This window comes from Bicyclus anynana, chromosome 26 (assembly GCF_947172395.1).
Source record: "Bicyclus anynana chromosome 26, ilBicAnyn1.1, whole genome shotgun sequence".
Classification (NCBI taxonomy): Eukaryota; Metazoa; Arthropoda; class Insecta; order Lepidoptera; family Nymphalidae; genus Bicyclus; species Bicyclus anynana.
This window is the reverse complement of record NC_069108.1, coordinates 2,735,916-2,753,393: the sequence shown is the minus strand read 5'-3', so window position 1 is coordinate 2,753,393 and position 17,478 is coordinate 2,735,916. Positions and strand designations below refer to the sequence as shown.

At 37.1% G+C, this 17,478-nt stretch overlaps 1 protein-coding gene across 5 annotated transcripts in view; it reads right to left on the bottom strand.

Annotated features, from left to right (window-relative positions):
- Nucleotides 1-2,812: 2,812 nt before the first annotated feature.
- LOC112047132 (gastrula zinc finger protein XlCGF57.1) overlaps nt 2,813-17,478 on the bottom strand; it is a 45,039-nt gene continuing 30,373 nt past the window's right edge. Inside the window, exon 5 of one of the 5 annotated variants that reach the window (XM_024084083.2) lies at nt 2,813-4,390. In XM_024084083.2, the coding sequence (XP_023939851.2) occupies nt 2,901-4,390 (1,490 nt within the window). In that variant the 3' untranslated portion in view covers nt 2,813-2,900. Of the gene's footprint in view, nt 4,391-5,099; nt 6,338-6,892; nt 8,191-9,007; nt 10,314-10,831; nt 12,734-17,478 lie in introns of those variants that run through there. The other 4 variants (XM_024084094.2, XM_024084101.2, XM_024084100.2 and 1 more) reach the window with 4 other exon arrangements.

The following is a 17,478-nucleotide window of genomic DNA, read 5'->3' as shown; positions in this document are numbered from 1 at the left end:
TGTTAATGATGCAATCTAAGATGGAAGCGGAACTTGTTAGGAGTTCTAATCTAAAACCCATTTCGATTTCTACATGTATACTTACCATCAGAAGACTTACTTACACGTAACATATCTAATAGTATTAAAATCTATGTCGATTATGGATTTAAGAGCTTGTGCCTTTTCAGTTGTGTGCATTTTAAGTAATTAAATGTGATGTGTTTGATGATGTGTTGTGTTTCGTGATGTGTTTCAAACGGTGAAGGAAAACATCGTGAGGAAACCTACATACCAGAGAATTTTCATAATTCTCTGCGTGTGTGAAGTCTGCCAATCCGCATTGGGCCAGCGTGGTGGACTATTGGCCTAACCCCTCTCATTCTGAGAGGAGACTCGAGCTCAACAGTGAGCTGAATATGGGTCGATAATGATGAAAAGGCCTTGGTAACGATTTCAGTCGAACGCTAGCCTACAGTATCCACACAATAGGACGCGTGGAAATACGGGAATAAAATCTAACCTATGTTACTAGCTGACAATGTCGTTTTGTTGGTTAGAAAATTGGTTTAAATCGGTCCAGTAGTCTCGCTAATTCTAATCGCTACAAACAAACAATAAAATATAACTTCTTTATAATTAGTAATGATATAATATAAATAAATCGTCGTTTCATTTTTAACTCAAGGAATATACACTCTAAAACAAAAGCCTAAATTAAAGAAATACTCTTACCGATTGTATACTCCGCGCCACGAAACAAGTCCCGAAGACGCGGCGCTAATGTCTTAATGTCATTTGTGTAAGGCGCTGTCAATTTTAGTCTCAGACCAATTATAGAAGGACCTGTATCGCACTCATAGTCACTAACAAAATTGTCTGTCATTTTCTGAGGAAAACTAGCTTAGATTTAGTATATATCTTATACTAAACTAGAAGTTTTTGCCCGTTTTTACACAATTCAATTACACAAAAAGGTATTTTTACGGAGCTCTTTAACCGAAGAACACGATTACAACTATATAACATCGATTCTATAGAGACAATTTTTATAATCGCATTAGATCGTTGATCATATACTTGGACAGAAAAAAAACGTCTAGCGAGGCAGGTCCTATACAATAATTGGTCTGAGATTTTAGTTCAGCTCTTAGCCGCGGGACTTCTTTCGTGGCGCGGAGTCTACGTACTATATGATACTAGAACTAAATAGATATTTGTATTAAATTAAACAATGTTTTGTTCTCACTATTTATTAATAATTTGATTATATAACATAAACTAGGTATACCTACCTACAATATACTAATTAAATATAAATTAATTCAAGTTAAAACATAATATTCATAAAATCCAAATGTTTTAAATCCTAATTATTTATTACAATAGTATCTAAAAATATCAATCAATCACATTTATAACTATTTGAGTTCAAAGTTAATATTAAGATTTTTTTGTATTTAATCTAGAAAAAGCTTCAATTTTAATATAAGTGATTATCAAAATCATGATAAAGAGCCGTGATAGCCCAGTGGATATGACCTCTGCCTCCGATTCCGGAGGATGTGGGTTCGAATCCGGTCCGAGGCATGCACCTCTAACTTTTCAGTTGTGTGTATTTTAAGAAATTAAATATCACGTGTCTCAAACGGTGAAGGAAAACATCGTGAGGAAACCTGCATACCAGAGAATTATCTTAATTCTCTACGTGTATGAAGTCTGCCAATCCGCATAGGGCCAGCGTGGTGGACTATTGGCCTAACCCCTCTCATTCTAAGAGGAGACTCGAGCTCCGCAGTGAGCTGAATATGGGTTGATAGTAATGAACATCAAAAGCATCTTGTGATGAAATCTAAAAAGTCTTAGCGTGAAAATGAAAGTCATTTTAATCATACTTTTTATTTACAGCTACCTAACGCTTGCTATTAGGCATACAATTGTTTTAACCGACTTAAAAAAAGGAGTTTCTCAATTGGACGCGTATGTTTCTTTTTCAATGTTTGTTACCTCATAACTTCGTCATTTCTTAAACAATTTTGAAAATTATTATTTTAAAAGTTCTGCGGAACCATGATTTCTTCTGGGAATAACTTTAAAAGTACTGAGCTACATGAAAATTAGCTTACAATAGGTATGTTGTTCAATACCTCCTCTAACTACCAGTAAAAGTCCCATTTAAATCGGCCCTTCCAGAGATCTGTATATGAAAAAACAGACACGAAAATTTAACAAAAAAGCTTGATTGTGTTTTACTGTCGTATAAAACATGAGAAAACAGGTATTTTGAAATTAGATAGAATTTAAATTGTATTTATATGTATTGATGTAATGTTTGATGCGAAGCTGAAGTGGCAATGGACGGGGCACATAGTTCGAAGAGCCGATGGACGTTGGGGTCCCAAGGTGCTGGAATGGTGAGCCCGCAATAGTAAGCGCAGTGTTGGCCGACCCCCTGCCAGGTGGAATGACGACATCAAGCGGGTAGCAGGGATTCGCTGGATTCAGGCGGCTGAGGATCGTGATGTTTGGAAGTCCCTACATAAGAGACCTTAGACATGTGGTATGTCGACTGAGCCGTGGCTACCCTAGGATTCTGGGCTACTGATATGGAATTCTGGGACATAGGAAATAATCCTAGATTCTCACGAACCCTGATAGTTGGTCGTACAAACAAATACTAAAAAACCGCAATTGCTTGATTGTTTTGCCGTCAATGCTAAGGAACCCTTTGCGCGCGAGTCCGGCTCGCACTTGGCCGGTTATTTTCAATTCAATACGCCAACGGTCACCAGGCTGTTTAACCTGATAGTTGGTCAAACCAGCAAATACTAAAAAACCGCTATTACTTGATTGTTTTGCCGTTAATGCTAAGGAACCCTTTGCGCGCGAGTCCGGCTCGCACTTGGCCGGTAATTTTCAAATCAAGCGGTCACAATCCGATCGTCTATCTCTCCGTGCACAGAACGCATATGTCCGCGCCAACTACACTTCTGGACGAACCCACGACCGCAATGCACGCACGTGAAACGCCTATCGTTTGTATGTATACGCATGTGTTCAGTCAGAACTGTCTTCCTGGTGAACCATTTCAAACAAACGTCGCATTGGAAATCTTTCACGCCAGTATGCTTCAACATGTGGTGTTTCAATTGCTCCCCTTTGAAAAACGTCATTTCGCACTCCGTACAACGGTGATTCCTTTCCAATAAGTGATACTTCTTGGTGTGTATTCGCAACGCGTTTTGGTTCGTAAACGTTTTGTCGCACGCCAAGCATTTTCGGATGCATGGCGTCATGCCGTGCACGTTTATCATGTGCTGGTCTTTCATTGGACTGCTTCTGAACCTCTCGTTGCAGACGTTACATTTGTTGGGCATGTTCTTGAATTTGTGCACCGCGTTCATGTGAGTTCTCCTCCTTTGGTGTGTTGCGAACACTTTACTGCATTTCCCACACTCGAAGGTGCCAGTTTTGTGTGACTCCTTATGGGATAACATTGCTCTGCGGTTTATAAATCCACAATCACATGTCTCGCACACGTAGTTTCTGTAATGCGTGTGCATGTGTTCTAACAGAATTTTGTATTTGTTGAATACGAGAGGACAGATCGCACACTGAAGCTCTTCACCACCAAATTTGAAAGGAATGATTTGATTCTTCAAATCAGTATAGACAAGCTGTTTGTGGTAATTTTGCAAATGATCGAACAATAATTCTAGTGTATCAATACTCTCGTTACATAGTTTACATTTCAACAGAGTGATATCAAGCTTTAGTACGTAACCGCTCGAGGATTGTTTTCGCATGAAGTTCCGCCTGTCTTCACCATTATCGTGCATCAACAGAGTATGGTTCTTTAACTCGGCAGGAATTGCATAGCTATCCGTACAGAAGCAACACATATAGGTGAACCCATCGTGGCTTCGAATCGGCGTTGCATTCGAATTCGCTAATATAACTTCAAAATTAGAATTATGTTTCTGCTTTTCTGATATTGGTGCAGGTTTCTCAATCTTTTTAATTGTTATATTAGACATTATAGCAATATCTGATAATTTTTTAGGTATAGATGCGGATCTTTTGGTCTTCCTCGAAGATCCTTCAGTTTTAATAGAGTTCGAAATTTTAACAATAGAATTTTTATCATCAGAAACCGACGCGGCTTGTTTAATTGTTTCAGACAGTCCTTTCAGAATGGTTGTATTAGGCATATTCACAAAAGCGGCTGTATTTTCTGGAATTATTGTAACTCCTTTAATCATTTCAGTGAGTCCTTTCAATATTGTTGTCTTTGTCAGTTTTAGGACACCGGTTTTGTTTTCCTTGGATTTTACTCTTCTTACTTTATCTTTTATACGATTCTTCTTGACATCGTCGGTTATTTCACTTTTGACGATCGACCGCGGATTACCTACAAAACAAAACGATATAATTACTTTCGTCGACTATTACTCTTATTTCGAAATTATTTTGTGCGTTCTATTATTAAGGAGAGATAGAATACCGGACTACTGAAAACGCAAGAACTATTTTAATTAGCGTTAATTATATTATAAAGGCTGTAATTTAATTGTAGTTTAAGAATCCAGAGAATTAAAAAAATAGGTTAATTCAGAGAACTTTCTTTATATTACATTTTCATAAAATACAAATAGTTCCGATAAGTACTTAAAATTTTATTGTTTTAATTAGATCATTCGAAGTATCGTCGAACAGTTGCATTTCTTTTTTTTATTTTATGCAATATAATTAGATGAGAAGAACGCTAAATTCAAACTTTCTAAATGCCGAAGCACGTACTACGAGTATATATACTAGATGTAGTTATGTACAGTATTGTAAAAAAAGCTAAGGTAGGTAGGTAGCTAAGAATCTCTATAACCAAAATCTCTAAAATCGATGAACTTAATTTAGAATCTTAATTATGGTGGAATAATTTCATTACGTCACCATAAAAAAAAGGAATAATTTATCAATTTATGAATGTAGAAACCTTCCATAATTATCGATGTGCATTCTACGCGACAGATGCAATGTTTAGAGACATTATTTTTTTATTATAAAGAATTCATTCTACTAAATTTTATATGATACATTTTAACCAAATGCCTCCTTGAATGTTGAAATTTAGAAGACTCTGTCTATTATTTGTCGATCTCTCCATGTATAGCACGCATGTGACCCCGCAAGCTGCATTTCTGTACAAAAGCCCGGCCACAGTGTTCACATTTGAAGCGTCTGTCATCCGCATGGATGCGCATGTGCTCCCGCAAAGTGTACATCCTTCCGAAGGCCTTCAGACAAACGTTGCACTGAAAATCCTTCTTGCCAGTGTGCTTCAGCATGTGTATCTTCAACTGAAACCGATTGAAGAAACTCATACTGCATTCGGTGCATCGGTACTGGCGCTCCATCAAATGGTCTCTCTTGTTGTGGATCCTCAAAGCATTCTGACTTGTAAACGTTCTATCACATGCCATACACTTCCTAATCACAGGCGGCACGTCGTGCGCTTTGGTCATGTGCCTGTCTCTCTTGTGATTGGTGTTGAATCTCTCTTCGCAATAAATACATTTGCTGCGCAAATTCTTATTCTTGTGCACTGAGTACACATGCAACCTCTTCTTTTCGATACTGTTGAAGACTTTTGGACATTCGTCGCATTTGAACGCGCCGGTCTTGTGTGAGATCATATGTCTGGATAAAATTTTACGATTAATACATCCAGCGTTGCATATGTCACACACGTAGTTCCTGTAATGAGTGTTCATGTGTTCTTGCAAGCCTTTGAATTTTCCAAAAACGAGACCGCACGTTACACACTTGAGTTGATCGTCTTCAAACTTAAACGGAACTATATGATTAATCACATCGGTGTAGATGATCTGTTTGTGCACATTCTGCAAGTGATCAAAAAGTTCTGGCAGAGTTTTAGGGCTAGCGTCACAAAGTTTGCATTTTAGTGATGTGATGTCGACCTTAAGTATAAAACCGTACGGGGATTGCTTCTTCATGTAAAGATGTCTGTCCTTTGAATCGTGTGAATTTAACGTGTGCTCCTTTAAATCGGCCGGATCTGTGTACTGATTCGTGCAAAAGCAACAAACGTACCCGCTGCCTATGTGGTAACGGATTGGTGTCGCGTTAGAATTTTCCAACACAACTTTGAAATTGTTATCGTGTTTCAGAAGCTCGCGTACAGGTACGTCACTATTCTCTTCTGTTTTTCTATGTTTACGCTCCGATATACTGTCTATTTTTATGAACTCTATTTTAACTCTCTGCTTTTTATTTTTCTTTACCGTACTCTCGTCCAAATGGATAGTTATTTCTTTTTTCGCGTTTAACTGACGACCACCTACAAACAAAAGGAATAATTACTGTATTTTCGTATTCCACTTCAAAAGTTCAAACAACATAATTTAATATACAGATTAAGAATTCCTATTGTATGCAGGTATCATCGTTACTGATTCAAAAATGTTTGAATTATCATCTTATCACGTCACGTTAAATTCAGCCCAATTACATTAAATTAACGGACTGCCGCGACTTAGTCTACCTTTCGACTTCCTTAATCCGGCCCTATCGTAAAATCCGTTCTTAGCGGACATCTAGTAACTATAGACTTACTTCCTTGCCAAATTTCAACTTCGTACATCAAGCGGTTTTCGAGAATTCGTGATGAATGACCTTTAGCATTTATATATTAAGATACCAGACTGTTTGTTGAATCATTTCCTTTTAACGACTATAGCGTATTGTTTAAGAATATGTTCATTTTAATTTTGAAGTCGAGAATAATATATTTATGGATGAAAAAGTTATAAAAGTTCTATACTAACCAAAAATCAAGCAATTAGAACGCATAATATAGCACGGTAGGAAGTAACTAACAACAGGAGAAACTTCAAAATAGATTGCTACTGCGATGATGTCGTGAGTGGAAGTAAAATTACAATAATTATATTTATCAAAGATTTATTAGAAGTAACGAGAATACTAAAACAAAGTACTAATACAGCTTTTTAGACTAAATTCACACGCAGTACAAATATGTTTCCCAATTTCAACACTTCTGGCCATGCTTAGTACGCATATGGCCGCGCCAACTGCATTTTTGCACGAACGCATGTCCACAATACTCACACTTGAAACGCCTGTCATCTTTATGTATCCGCATGTGGTCACGTAACGTGCTTTTCCTCCCATATCGCTTTAGACACACATCGCATTGGAAATCCCTTCTACCAGTATGCTTCAGCATGTGATCTTTCAGACAAGTCGATTGGAAGAAGCTCTTCTCACATAACGTACATTGGTGACGCCTCTCCATCAGATGGTCCCTTTGCATATGCACTCTAAACGCCTTCCGTGTAGCGAAAACTCGGTCACAAGCTGTACACTTCTGCGATTTTTGCACTTGATGGACTTCATGCATGTGCTTTATCTTCTGGTGATAATCTTTAAACAGTTCGTTGCACAACCTGCATTTATTCCTGAATGTCACCGGTTTGTGAACAGATTTGATGTGAAATTTCATCTTTGTCACTGTAGTAAAGTCGCCCTGACAAAAGCGACATTTAAATTTCCCAACTACGTGTTGTTCTTGATGAAGCAGCAACCTCTTACGGTTCACAAATCCGGCGTCACAGACTTCGCAAACGTAATTCCTCACATGTGTGTTCATATGTTCTAACATTATTTTGAATTTGTTGAATTGAGTGGGGCACATGCAACATTCCAAGTTTTCACTTTCAAATCTGAATGGTATCAAATTGTTTTTTATATCTGTGAACAATCTTTTATGGTGCAAATCTTTGAGATGATTCACTAATGTATCAATATCGGCGATGCGTTGTTGGCAAAGTTTGCAATGCAAATGTGTGATATCAACTTTGACATTGAAAGCATTCAGGTCTCTACGTTTGGTGATGCTAGAGTTCTCTATACCTTTATGGGTGTCTATAGTGTGTTTCTTCAAATCCGCCGGGTCTAGGTATACATGATCGCAGTAACAGCACGAGTAACCCATATCGCTTTGGTTTCGTACAGGCGTCGCATTAGACCATGCGAATATCTCTCTAACATTGATCAAATGTTTGGACAGTTGGCCGTTTTTTTGCTTATCCTTCCTCACTGCATCATTCACTTCTTTAGAATTTGGTTCTATTTTCACTTTCACTTTTGTGATATTGACCGGTAGTTTACCTACAAAGAAAATTGGGAAATTTTAACTTCGTGTCACTTGTTATGTTCGTGTTATCTTAGTTGCGGTGTTATGCATTTTCGTTTTCCATTTCAAAAACTTAACAATATACAGTTTACAAAATTCAATTGTATGCAGGTATCATCGTTATTAAATCAAAAAAGTTTGAATTATCTTCTTACTCTCACATCGTTAAGTTCACCCCAGTTATATTAAATACCCGACCTAAAATAGATTGACTCTGATGGATCATTTCCATTTAACGAATATCTTAAGGAATATGTTGATTTTAATTTTGAAAGAGTATAATATATTCAGGATAAAAAACTTAGTAAAGTTGTCTACAAACCGAAAGTCTTCACGAATTAGAACTTAATACAACGCGATAGAAACTAACTTGCATCAAGAAAAACATCAAGGGGACTTGCCGCGTTTTGCAAAACCATCATAATTTCTGTCCATCTTAATTAAGGGCGTAAGTAATATTACCTCAGTGAGTGGTACAAATTCAGTGAATGAAATGGTCGATGATTTTTAAAATTGCTATACGAAACAATCCTGACAATAGCTCGCAGGGTACGATTTAATAACTTGGGGTAAGTGCCAAAATCATAAAATGCTACTGCGACGAAGACGTAAAAGAAATTAATATTACAATTTTATTTATCAAATAACTAATGTTACCTCAGTAAGTGATACGAATTGAGTGAATGAAATAGTCGGTGATGTCTAAAATCGCCATGGGAGCCAATCTTGATAATAGCCCGCAGGTTGCGAAATGTCGAAACATGAAATCACTATGGATTTAAGAGCTCATGGTAAGGTCTAAGACTACTACTGCAACGAAGTGATTAAAAGAAGTAAAATTACCATTTTATTTATCAAAGGTTTATTAATAGTTACGAGAATACGCTACAAACAAAGCACTAACACAACCAATTAGACTGACTGTACACGCAATACGAATAAGTTTATTAATTTCAAAACTTCTGGCCGTGTTTAGTACGCATGTGCGCTTGCCAACTGCACTTCTGCACGAACGCATGTCCACAATACTCGCACTTGTAGCGCCTGTCATCTTTATGTATCCGCATGTGGTCGCGTAACGTACTTTTCCTCCCATATCGCTTTAGACACACATCGCATTGAAAATCCCTTTTACCAGTATGCTTCAGCATGTGATGTCTCAGACAAGTCGATTGGAAGAAGCTTTTCTCACATATGGTACATACATGACGCCTCTCCATCAAATGATCCCTTTGCATATGCACTGAAAACGTCTGCCGCGAGGAGAAAATTCGGTCACAAGCGGTGCACTTCTGCGTTTTTCGCACTTGGTGGACATCTTGCATGTGCTTTATCTTCTGATGATAATCTTTAAACAGTTCGTTGCACAGCCTGCATTTATTCCTGAATGTCACAGGTTTGTGAACCGATTTGATGTGGAATTTCACCTTCGTCACTGTAGTAAAGACGCCGGGACACAAGTCACATTTATATTTCCCAAGTTCATGTTGTTCTTGATGAACCATCAACCTCGTACGGTTCACAAATCCGGCGTCACAGACTTCGCAAACATAATTCCTCACATGTACGTTCATATGCTCCAACAGTATTTTGAATTTATTGAATTGCGTTGGACAAATGCAACACTCCAAGTTTTCTTTTTCAAATCTGAATGGTATCAAATGGTTTTTTATATCTGTGAACAAGGTTTTATCGTGCAAATCTTTGAGATGATTCATCAATGTTTTAATATCGGCGATGCGTTGTTGGCAAACTTTGCAATGCAAATCTGTGATATCAACTTTGACACTGAAAGCATTCATGTCTCTGCGTCGGGTGATGCTAGAGTTTTCTATACCTTCATGGGTGTCTATAGTGTGTTGCTTCAAATCCGCCGGGTCTAGGTATACGTGATCGCAGTAACAGCACGAATAACCCATATCACTATGGTTTCGTATAGGCGTCGCATTAGACCATGCCAATATCTCTCTAACATTGCTCCAATGTTTAGTCAACAGTTGGCCGTTTAATTGTTTTTGCTTTCTGACTGCATCATGCACTTCTTTAGAGTTTGGCTCTATTTTCTTTTTCACTTTCGTGATATCGACTGGTACTACACCTATAAAGAAAATTAGGTTACTTTAACTTCGTGGCACTTGTACAAATCCGTTTTCTTAGTCGCGATGTTTTACTTAGGATCTATTACTGCTCTATTACTTGCCAGTTCCTCTGTTAAAATCGCATGTGGTTAACGCATAATGTAAACTTTTGAAAGTGAAATGTATGATATTTTAATGAAATGCAAAATGTCTTATGATCAAGTAACGTTATTTTTGGAATTGGCTTACTCGTACCTTTTATTAATTTCATGCTTATATCATTTATTACTATTTAAATATTTATGAGTTTTGCTGGCTCTATGTAGTTTTCGACTGCCAAAGCGTTATAACGTCGAGTAAGATATTGTAATTAATTGGCTTGGTACCCAAATAAAAAAAAATACTGCGATAGATTGTTTTCCTGGTACTTTTTGTACTTTGTTTTAAATGTTAAAATTTATGTCTACTGTAAATATTTATAAGATAAAAATATAGTAAAGAGCAAATAATTTAAAAGGTTTGCAATAACAAAATAATCTTCGCGTGCTTAAATCAATTTATATACAACATAGAAGCTAACCCATAACATCAGAAACATCAAAATGTAAACTACATCTTCGACAAGTCATAAAAACAAGAATAATTACAATTGTATTGATTAATGATTTATTATGAGAATTCGCTACCAAAGAAACTACTAATGCAGCTACATTTTAGTAACAAACAATATATTTTACAGGTAGTAGAAAGGAGAATGCCAACCGGCCCATACAACGTCGACCCCGGAAAAAATATAGCCCCATATTGAAGTATATGGAGATGATAATATGATGTATAAATAAGTATCTAGCTAAAAAATTGGCTTAGTAAATAATTTTTTTCATCACTCTTCTAGGGCAAATTGATCGCCGGAGTACCAAAGTGGTGAAGTAACATTTGAAGCTGTATTATTTTTTTCTGTTACCAGCAAGATTAAATAAAACAAGAAAACGAACAAACAAACCAATCATAAGTCTTCAAAAAATATCGTAAAACTCAGACCGTCTGGTCATTGATTTTAGCTTGTCCCCGTTGTGGACAAATAAAAAGTAATTTAAAAATGTCGTAAAACGTTCTAGCAAACTTTTTTTGACAAAGTAATGATTCCATTATTAAAGTAGAATTATCAAAATATTTTTATATATAAGTAAACTGCCGGGTGGTTAGGGTAGGTCTGGGCCGGGGATGGACATTCCCCTTTCCTACTCTCAACATTTCTCGTCGTGTTTAATACGCATGTGATTTCTCCAGCTCCTCTTCTTCACAAACGACTTTTCACAGAACTCGCACTTGATTCGCCGGTCGCCTCCCTTGTGTATACGCATGTGCTCGCGCAAAGTACACTTCCTGGTGAACCGTTTGAAGCACACGTCGCACTCGAAATCCTTCGCGCCAGTGTGCTTTAACATGTGAATTTTCAGATAATTAGATTGGTAGAAGCTTTTGTCGCACACAGTGCATTTGTGGCGCCTCTCCATCAGATGGTCCCTTTGCATGTGCACTCTGTACGCCTTACGCGTGTCGAAAATGCGTTCGCAAGCAGTACACTTCTGCGTTTTCTGAACTTGATGTACTTCGCGCATGTGCCTCAACTTCTGGTTGTAATCTTTAAACAGCTCATTGCATATCCTGCATTTGTTCTTGAATGTCGCCGGTTTGTGGACCGATTTAATGTGGAACTTCATCTTTGTTAAAGTGACAAATTCGGACGGGCACAAGTTGCATTTGAACGTGCCATACGTGTGCTGCTCTTGATGGATCAGCAATCTCTTTCGGTTCACAAACCCAGCGTCGCAGTCGTTGCAAATGTAATTCCTCACATGTGTATTCATGTGTTCCTGCAGAATTTTGAATTTGTTGAACTGCACCGGGCACATGCAACACTGCAAGTTTTCAGTTTCAAATCTGAACGGTATCAAATTGTTTTTGATATCTGTGAACAGTTTAGTGTCGTGCAATTCGTTGAGATGACGCACCAATGAGTCGATATCTGCAATGCGTTCTAGACAGACTTTGCAGTGCAAATCGCTGATATCGATTTTGACATTGAAAGTGTTGAGGCCTGTGCGTTTGGTGAAGCTGGCGTTCTCTATGCCTCTGTGGTTGTCTATGGTATGCTTCTTCAAGTCCGCTGGGTTTGTGTATATACCGTCACAGTAACAGCACGTGTAACCCATATCACTTTGGCTCCGTATGGGCGTCGCGTTAGACCACGCGAGTATCTCTCTGACATTGTGCAAATGTTTAGACAACAGGTGGCTGCTTTGCCGCTTATCCTTACACTCGCCATAACTCAGTTCTTTTTTCACTTTCACTTCCTTTTTTACTTTCACTTCTTTTTTCACTTTCATTTCTTGGTCAACTTCCACTTTCACTACCGTGATTTCGACCGGTAGTTCACCTACAAAGAAAATTGAGTAATTTTAGCTTCGTGTCACTTGTAAAAATGCGTTTTTTTTTTCATAGATTTAATATCGGGAAGATCGGTTATGAACTAACCAAGGCAAGACTAATCTATCGTACTACAGATCCTTTAACTATTTCATTCAAACCATATGATGAACTTTTTTAAGCATTGCATCGCAGCTAAAAGGCTTTGCCGGACTAGAAAATTAATACGTACCCGCTGCGTTAATATATATACTCTCACGTGTTACATACTTATATACCAAATTATTTATTTGTGTTTTCGTTCTATAATATACCTATAATTATCACCTTCGAACTTCCGAATGCTGAATCATTATTGTTTGTGTACGTACGACCTAAAGCCATAGTCTATTTACCAACAAACTAATTAAAAATGAAGGTAGAAAACGCATGTAATTTCATTACTTATTTATTTTACTTTCTGTGTTGTTTTATAAAATGGTATTTTATATAACAAGTTTTTATAATTATAATTACCGATGTAAAATGAATAGCGATTTATACACTCATTTTTAATTTGTTTGTTGGTAAAAAGTTGGGCACTTTATGTATATATAGACATAAAATTTGTAATTTTTGATAAAATGACTATGCTTGTTTCTACTCGTAATTAAAGGCTATTAGTCAGGGATCCGTAGAACTTTTTTACAACTGATTAGTTACTATCCAGTTAATTTTTCGTGAGTAGCTTCATCTCGATGAGACTTTTTGTTTACGAAAATTCTTGATTCTGGTAGCTAAATGACTTACCAGAAAATGAAAATTACTGAGCGTCGGAACGAGACAATGTACTACAATTCAAGCAACAGTAAAAAAACAGCTGGTTAGTAACAACTTTTATTAAGCTCGTTATTGATACAAGTTGGGAGGAGGGTAGTTTACTAAAAGTTGTCACTTTAAGAGCCGTGATAACCCAGTGGATATGACCTCTGCCTCCGATTCCGGAGGGTGTGGGTTCGAATCCGGTACTGGGCATGCACCTCCAACTTTTCAGTTGTGTGCATTTTAAGAAATTAAATATCACGTGTCTCAATCGGTGAAGGAAAACATCGTGAGGAAACCTGCATACCAGAGAATTTTCTAAATTCTCTGCGTGTGAAGTCTGCCAATCCGCATTGGGCCAGCGTGGTGGACTATTGGCCTAACCCCACTCATTCTGAGAGGAGACTAGAGCTCATCAGTGAGCCGAACATTGGATGATTATGAACCAGCTGTTTTTTTACTGTTGCTTTTTGCCAGCTGACTATATATGAATAAAAGAAGTAAAACTTGTACTGAATATTAAAGTTTAATAACTAAAAATCATTAGATACACATAGTAAATAGTAGAACAATTCCATTTTATTACAATTATATATTTTAAGTAAGTGAAATGCATTGTTACCATAAGTACCTACTTACTAAATATATTTTATGAATCTACCTTTATTAAGTATCCAAATAGTTAAAAACTCTTAGAAATGACGGGTAGTCACGAAATATAGTTTTAAACTGTGTTTAATATTCACCTACCCTCATTTAAGACCAGGCGCTGTGAAGTATTGAGTATACATAAATCGAGGATGTCATTCCGTTTACAGTTTACTCAAGAAGGGTTTGTTGGTCTATTCTTTTGTTATACACTACCCCATTTTGGTGTCGAGTATATGGACTGAACAAATTCTTTGGATATTTTCCAAAAATTGGATATTTTTATTAAAAATATCCAATTTTTATTATGACATTATCACACTAATAGCGAATCTATTACAAAAAACACAAGAAAGTTAAAAACAAGCATTTTTTAAAAGGTATCACACCGAAACTACTAGATGAATACAAATGAAAATTGGCACACAATCGTTATCTATATGTTTTCCTGAGTTAAAAACTGTAAACAGAATGCGGTCCTCGGATTATGCACACTCAATACCTCACAGCGCCTGGTCTATAAGCAACAGGTTAAAAATTCATTGGTTTCTTGAAGAAAAAGTTAAAAGTGATCACAAAATAAGTTCAAAACTACTGCTTAATTCAACTAAATACTAACTAAATCATACTTCTATAGGCCTAGCATGCGTCCCCGACATATCTCATGAAAATAAATTTTGTCGACCACTAGCGGCATAGTAAAAAAGTCTCTCTTTCGTACCAACGCAATTTTTTTATTCTCTACATGTCAGTAGGTTACAATCTCACTTGACGGTAAGTGATAAGATGGAAGCGGGCTAACATGTTAGGAGTAAGATTTACACCTCCTTTCGGGTCCTACACGTACCGGAACGCTAAATCACTTGGCGGTACGTCTTTGCCGGTAGGGTGGTAACTAGCCACGGTCGAAGCCTCCCACCAGCCAGACCTGGACCAATTAAGAAACCGAGGATCGAACTCAGGACCTCCGTCTTATAAATCCACCGCTGCGCCACGGAGGCCGTCAAAAAAGTGAGAACGATATTTTTTATAGCGCCGCTATTGGTCGACATTTGTCTTTTCTCTTCACGACATTTGTCGCGGTCTGCATCTTAGGCCAACTAGACGCCTAAAAAAGCGAGCGCCTATAAGCTGCCTCGCCAGATATGCACCGGCCCTTAGAGATCATCCACATATGACGTCATGTAAACTGTCGTGTGTACCAAATTACACATCAATAGGGTAGTAATAATCTATATTTACAATAAATCTGTAGAGGTCAATTCTGTACATGAAATATATTTCCAAAATAACTATCAGGAGGTGATTAGTGGTCGATACTGATGCCAAAAATGCAATCAGTAAAATTTTTGTCTGTCTGTCTATTTGTATGTTCTTTATAGAAACAAAAACTACTCGACGGAGTTTAACGAAACTTGGTACAATTATTCTTTATATTCCTGGGCAGGTTATAGTATACTTTTCATCACGCTACAATCAATAGGAGCAGAACAGTGAAGAAAAATGTTGAGTAAACGGGAGAAGTTACTCCATTTTTTAAGCTTCCGTCGCCGTCGCGTGGTAGGGTAATGAGAGGGTAGGGGTAGGGTAGGGTAGGGGTAGGGTAGGGTAGGGGTAGGGGTAGTAGTAGGGTTTCACGCGGACGAAGTCGCGGGCGTCCGCTAGTAAATAATAAGAAGCTTTCGCTTAACTGTTGGATCAAGAGTCGGATACAAAAGGCAGTGATTCTTGAGACGACGCGTATTGTGAGGAGGTTCCTCACTCTGGAGCCCTGACCACCGGTTGCTTGGACACTCAAATGTCCCGCAGCGGGAGGGTGAATTTTTTTTATAAATTTTTAATAATGTTTTGTATTTTATACTTATATTGTTAAAAATTAAAAAAAAGAAGTAATAAATAAATGAGACATAATCAATAATAATAAATATACTTAAACAATACACATCACTATCTAGCCCCAAAGTAAGCATACAGAGTAGCTTGTGTTATGGGTGCTAAGATAGTTGATATTATAATATTCATATACAATTATATACTACATATAAATACTTATATAATACTCACAGACACTGGAGTACACTCATGCTCATCACACAAATATTTTCCAGTTGTGGGAATCGAACCCACGGCCGTGGATGCAGAAAGCAGGGTCACTACCCACTACGCCACGCGGCCGTAGACTCATATCAAAGGACATGTCCCAACTTTGTATGGAGGCTGGGCCTTTATTCCGAGTGTCAACTAAGCAGAACAAAGTATTTTAAAAGGACATAAAATATAGGGCTTAAAACCGAAAATAAAAAAAAATTGTAACCTGCATTATTTTTTTTAATTAATTACAAAAAAGTATTTTTTCATTAATTAAGAATTTTTATCATGTTTGTAACTCACACCCTGACAGATTGTCAGTGATCTTCGCGTAGAACCGTTCGCTTATGGCGTTTTTAAAGCAATTTAAGGGTTTTTTTTTTTTTGTTTAATGCATCTCTGTCTACGATTTAATGTTTCTTTTTTAACTTGTGTCTTATTGACATCTGACAATATTACATGACATTGACAGCTTACACCGGATATGAATTAAATTACAGGTGTTTTATTGGCTGTTTTGAACACTTTTACTGTATTGTCTATGTTTAATTTGTAGACAAGGGAGCGAAACAAAAAAAATATTTATCTAATTAATGCGGGTTCCAAAAATACTGAAAATTGTTTTCTCAACAGCAATTTGTATCTTGTATCCGTAAAAAATACTATCGACCTGCTTATAAATTATAAAAAAATAATAAAGGCCCATTTTGGGATATGTCCTTTATCATAAACAATATTGATTTCGTATAGTATATGGCAAAAGGGACGGAAATGTTTCGATATTAATTAATAAAAGATAAGGATTTCTTAAGAAATTAAATATCATTTGTTTGTTTGTTAGAATTGTGAGGAAACCTGCATACCAGAGAATTTCCTTAATTCTCTGCGTGTGTGAAGTCTGCCAATCCGCATTGGCCCAGCGTGGTGGACTATTGGTCTGACCCCTCTCATTCTGAGAGGAGGCTCGTGCTCAACAGTAAGCCGAATATGGGTTGTAAAATTGATGATTCCAAACTAGAAGCGAACGTCACATGTGGACTCTCCCTAAGCCCTCATTCGCACGAGAGCTTTTTTAACGGACGTTATAAAAACGCTCAAACACAACAAATGCATTCCCAAGTATATGTTCACACGACAACGTTTTTAAAACACGACGCGTTTTTTCGAGCAGTGTTGCATTTACAATCTTGGGCTTTGGAAATAGACCTACATTTAACT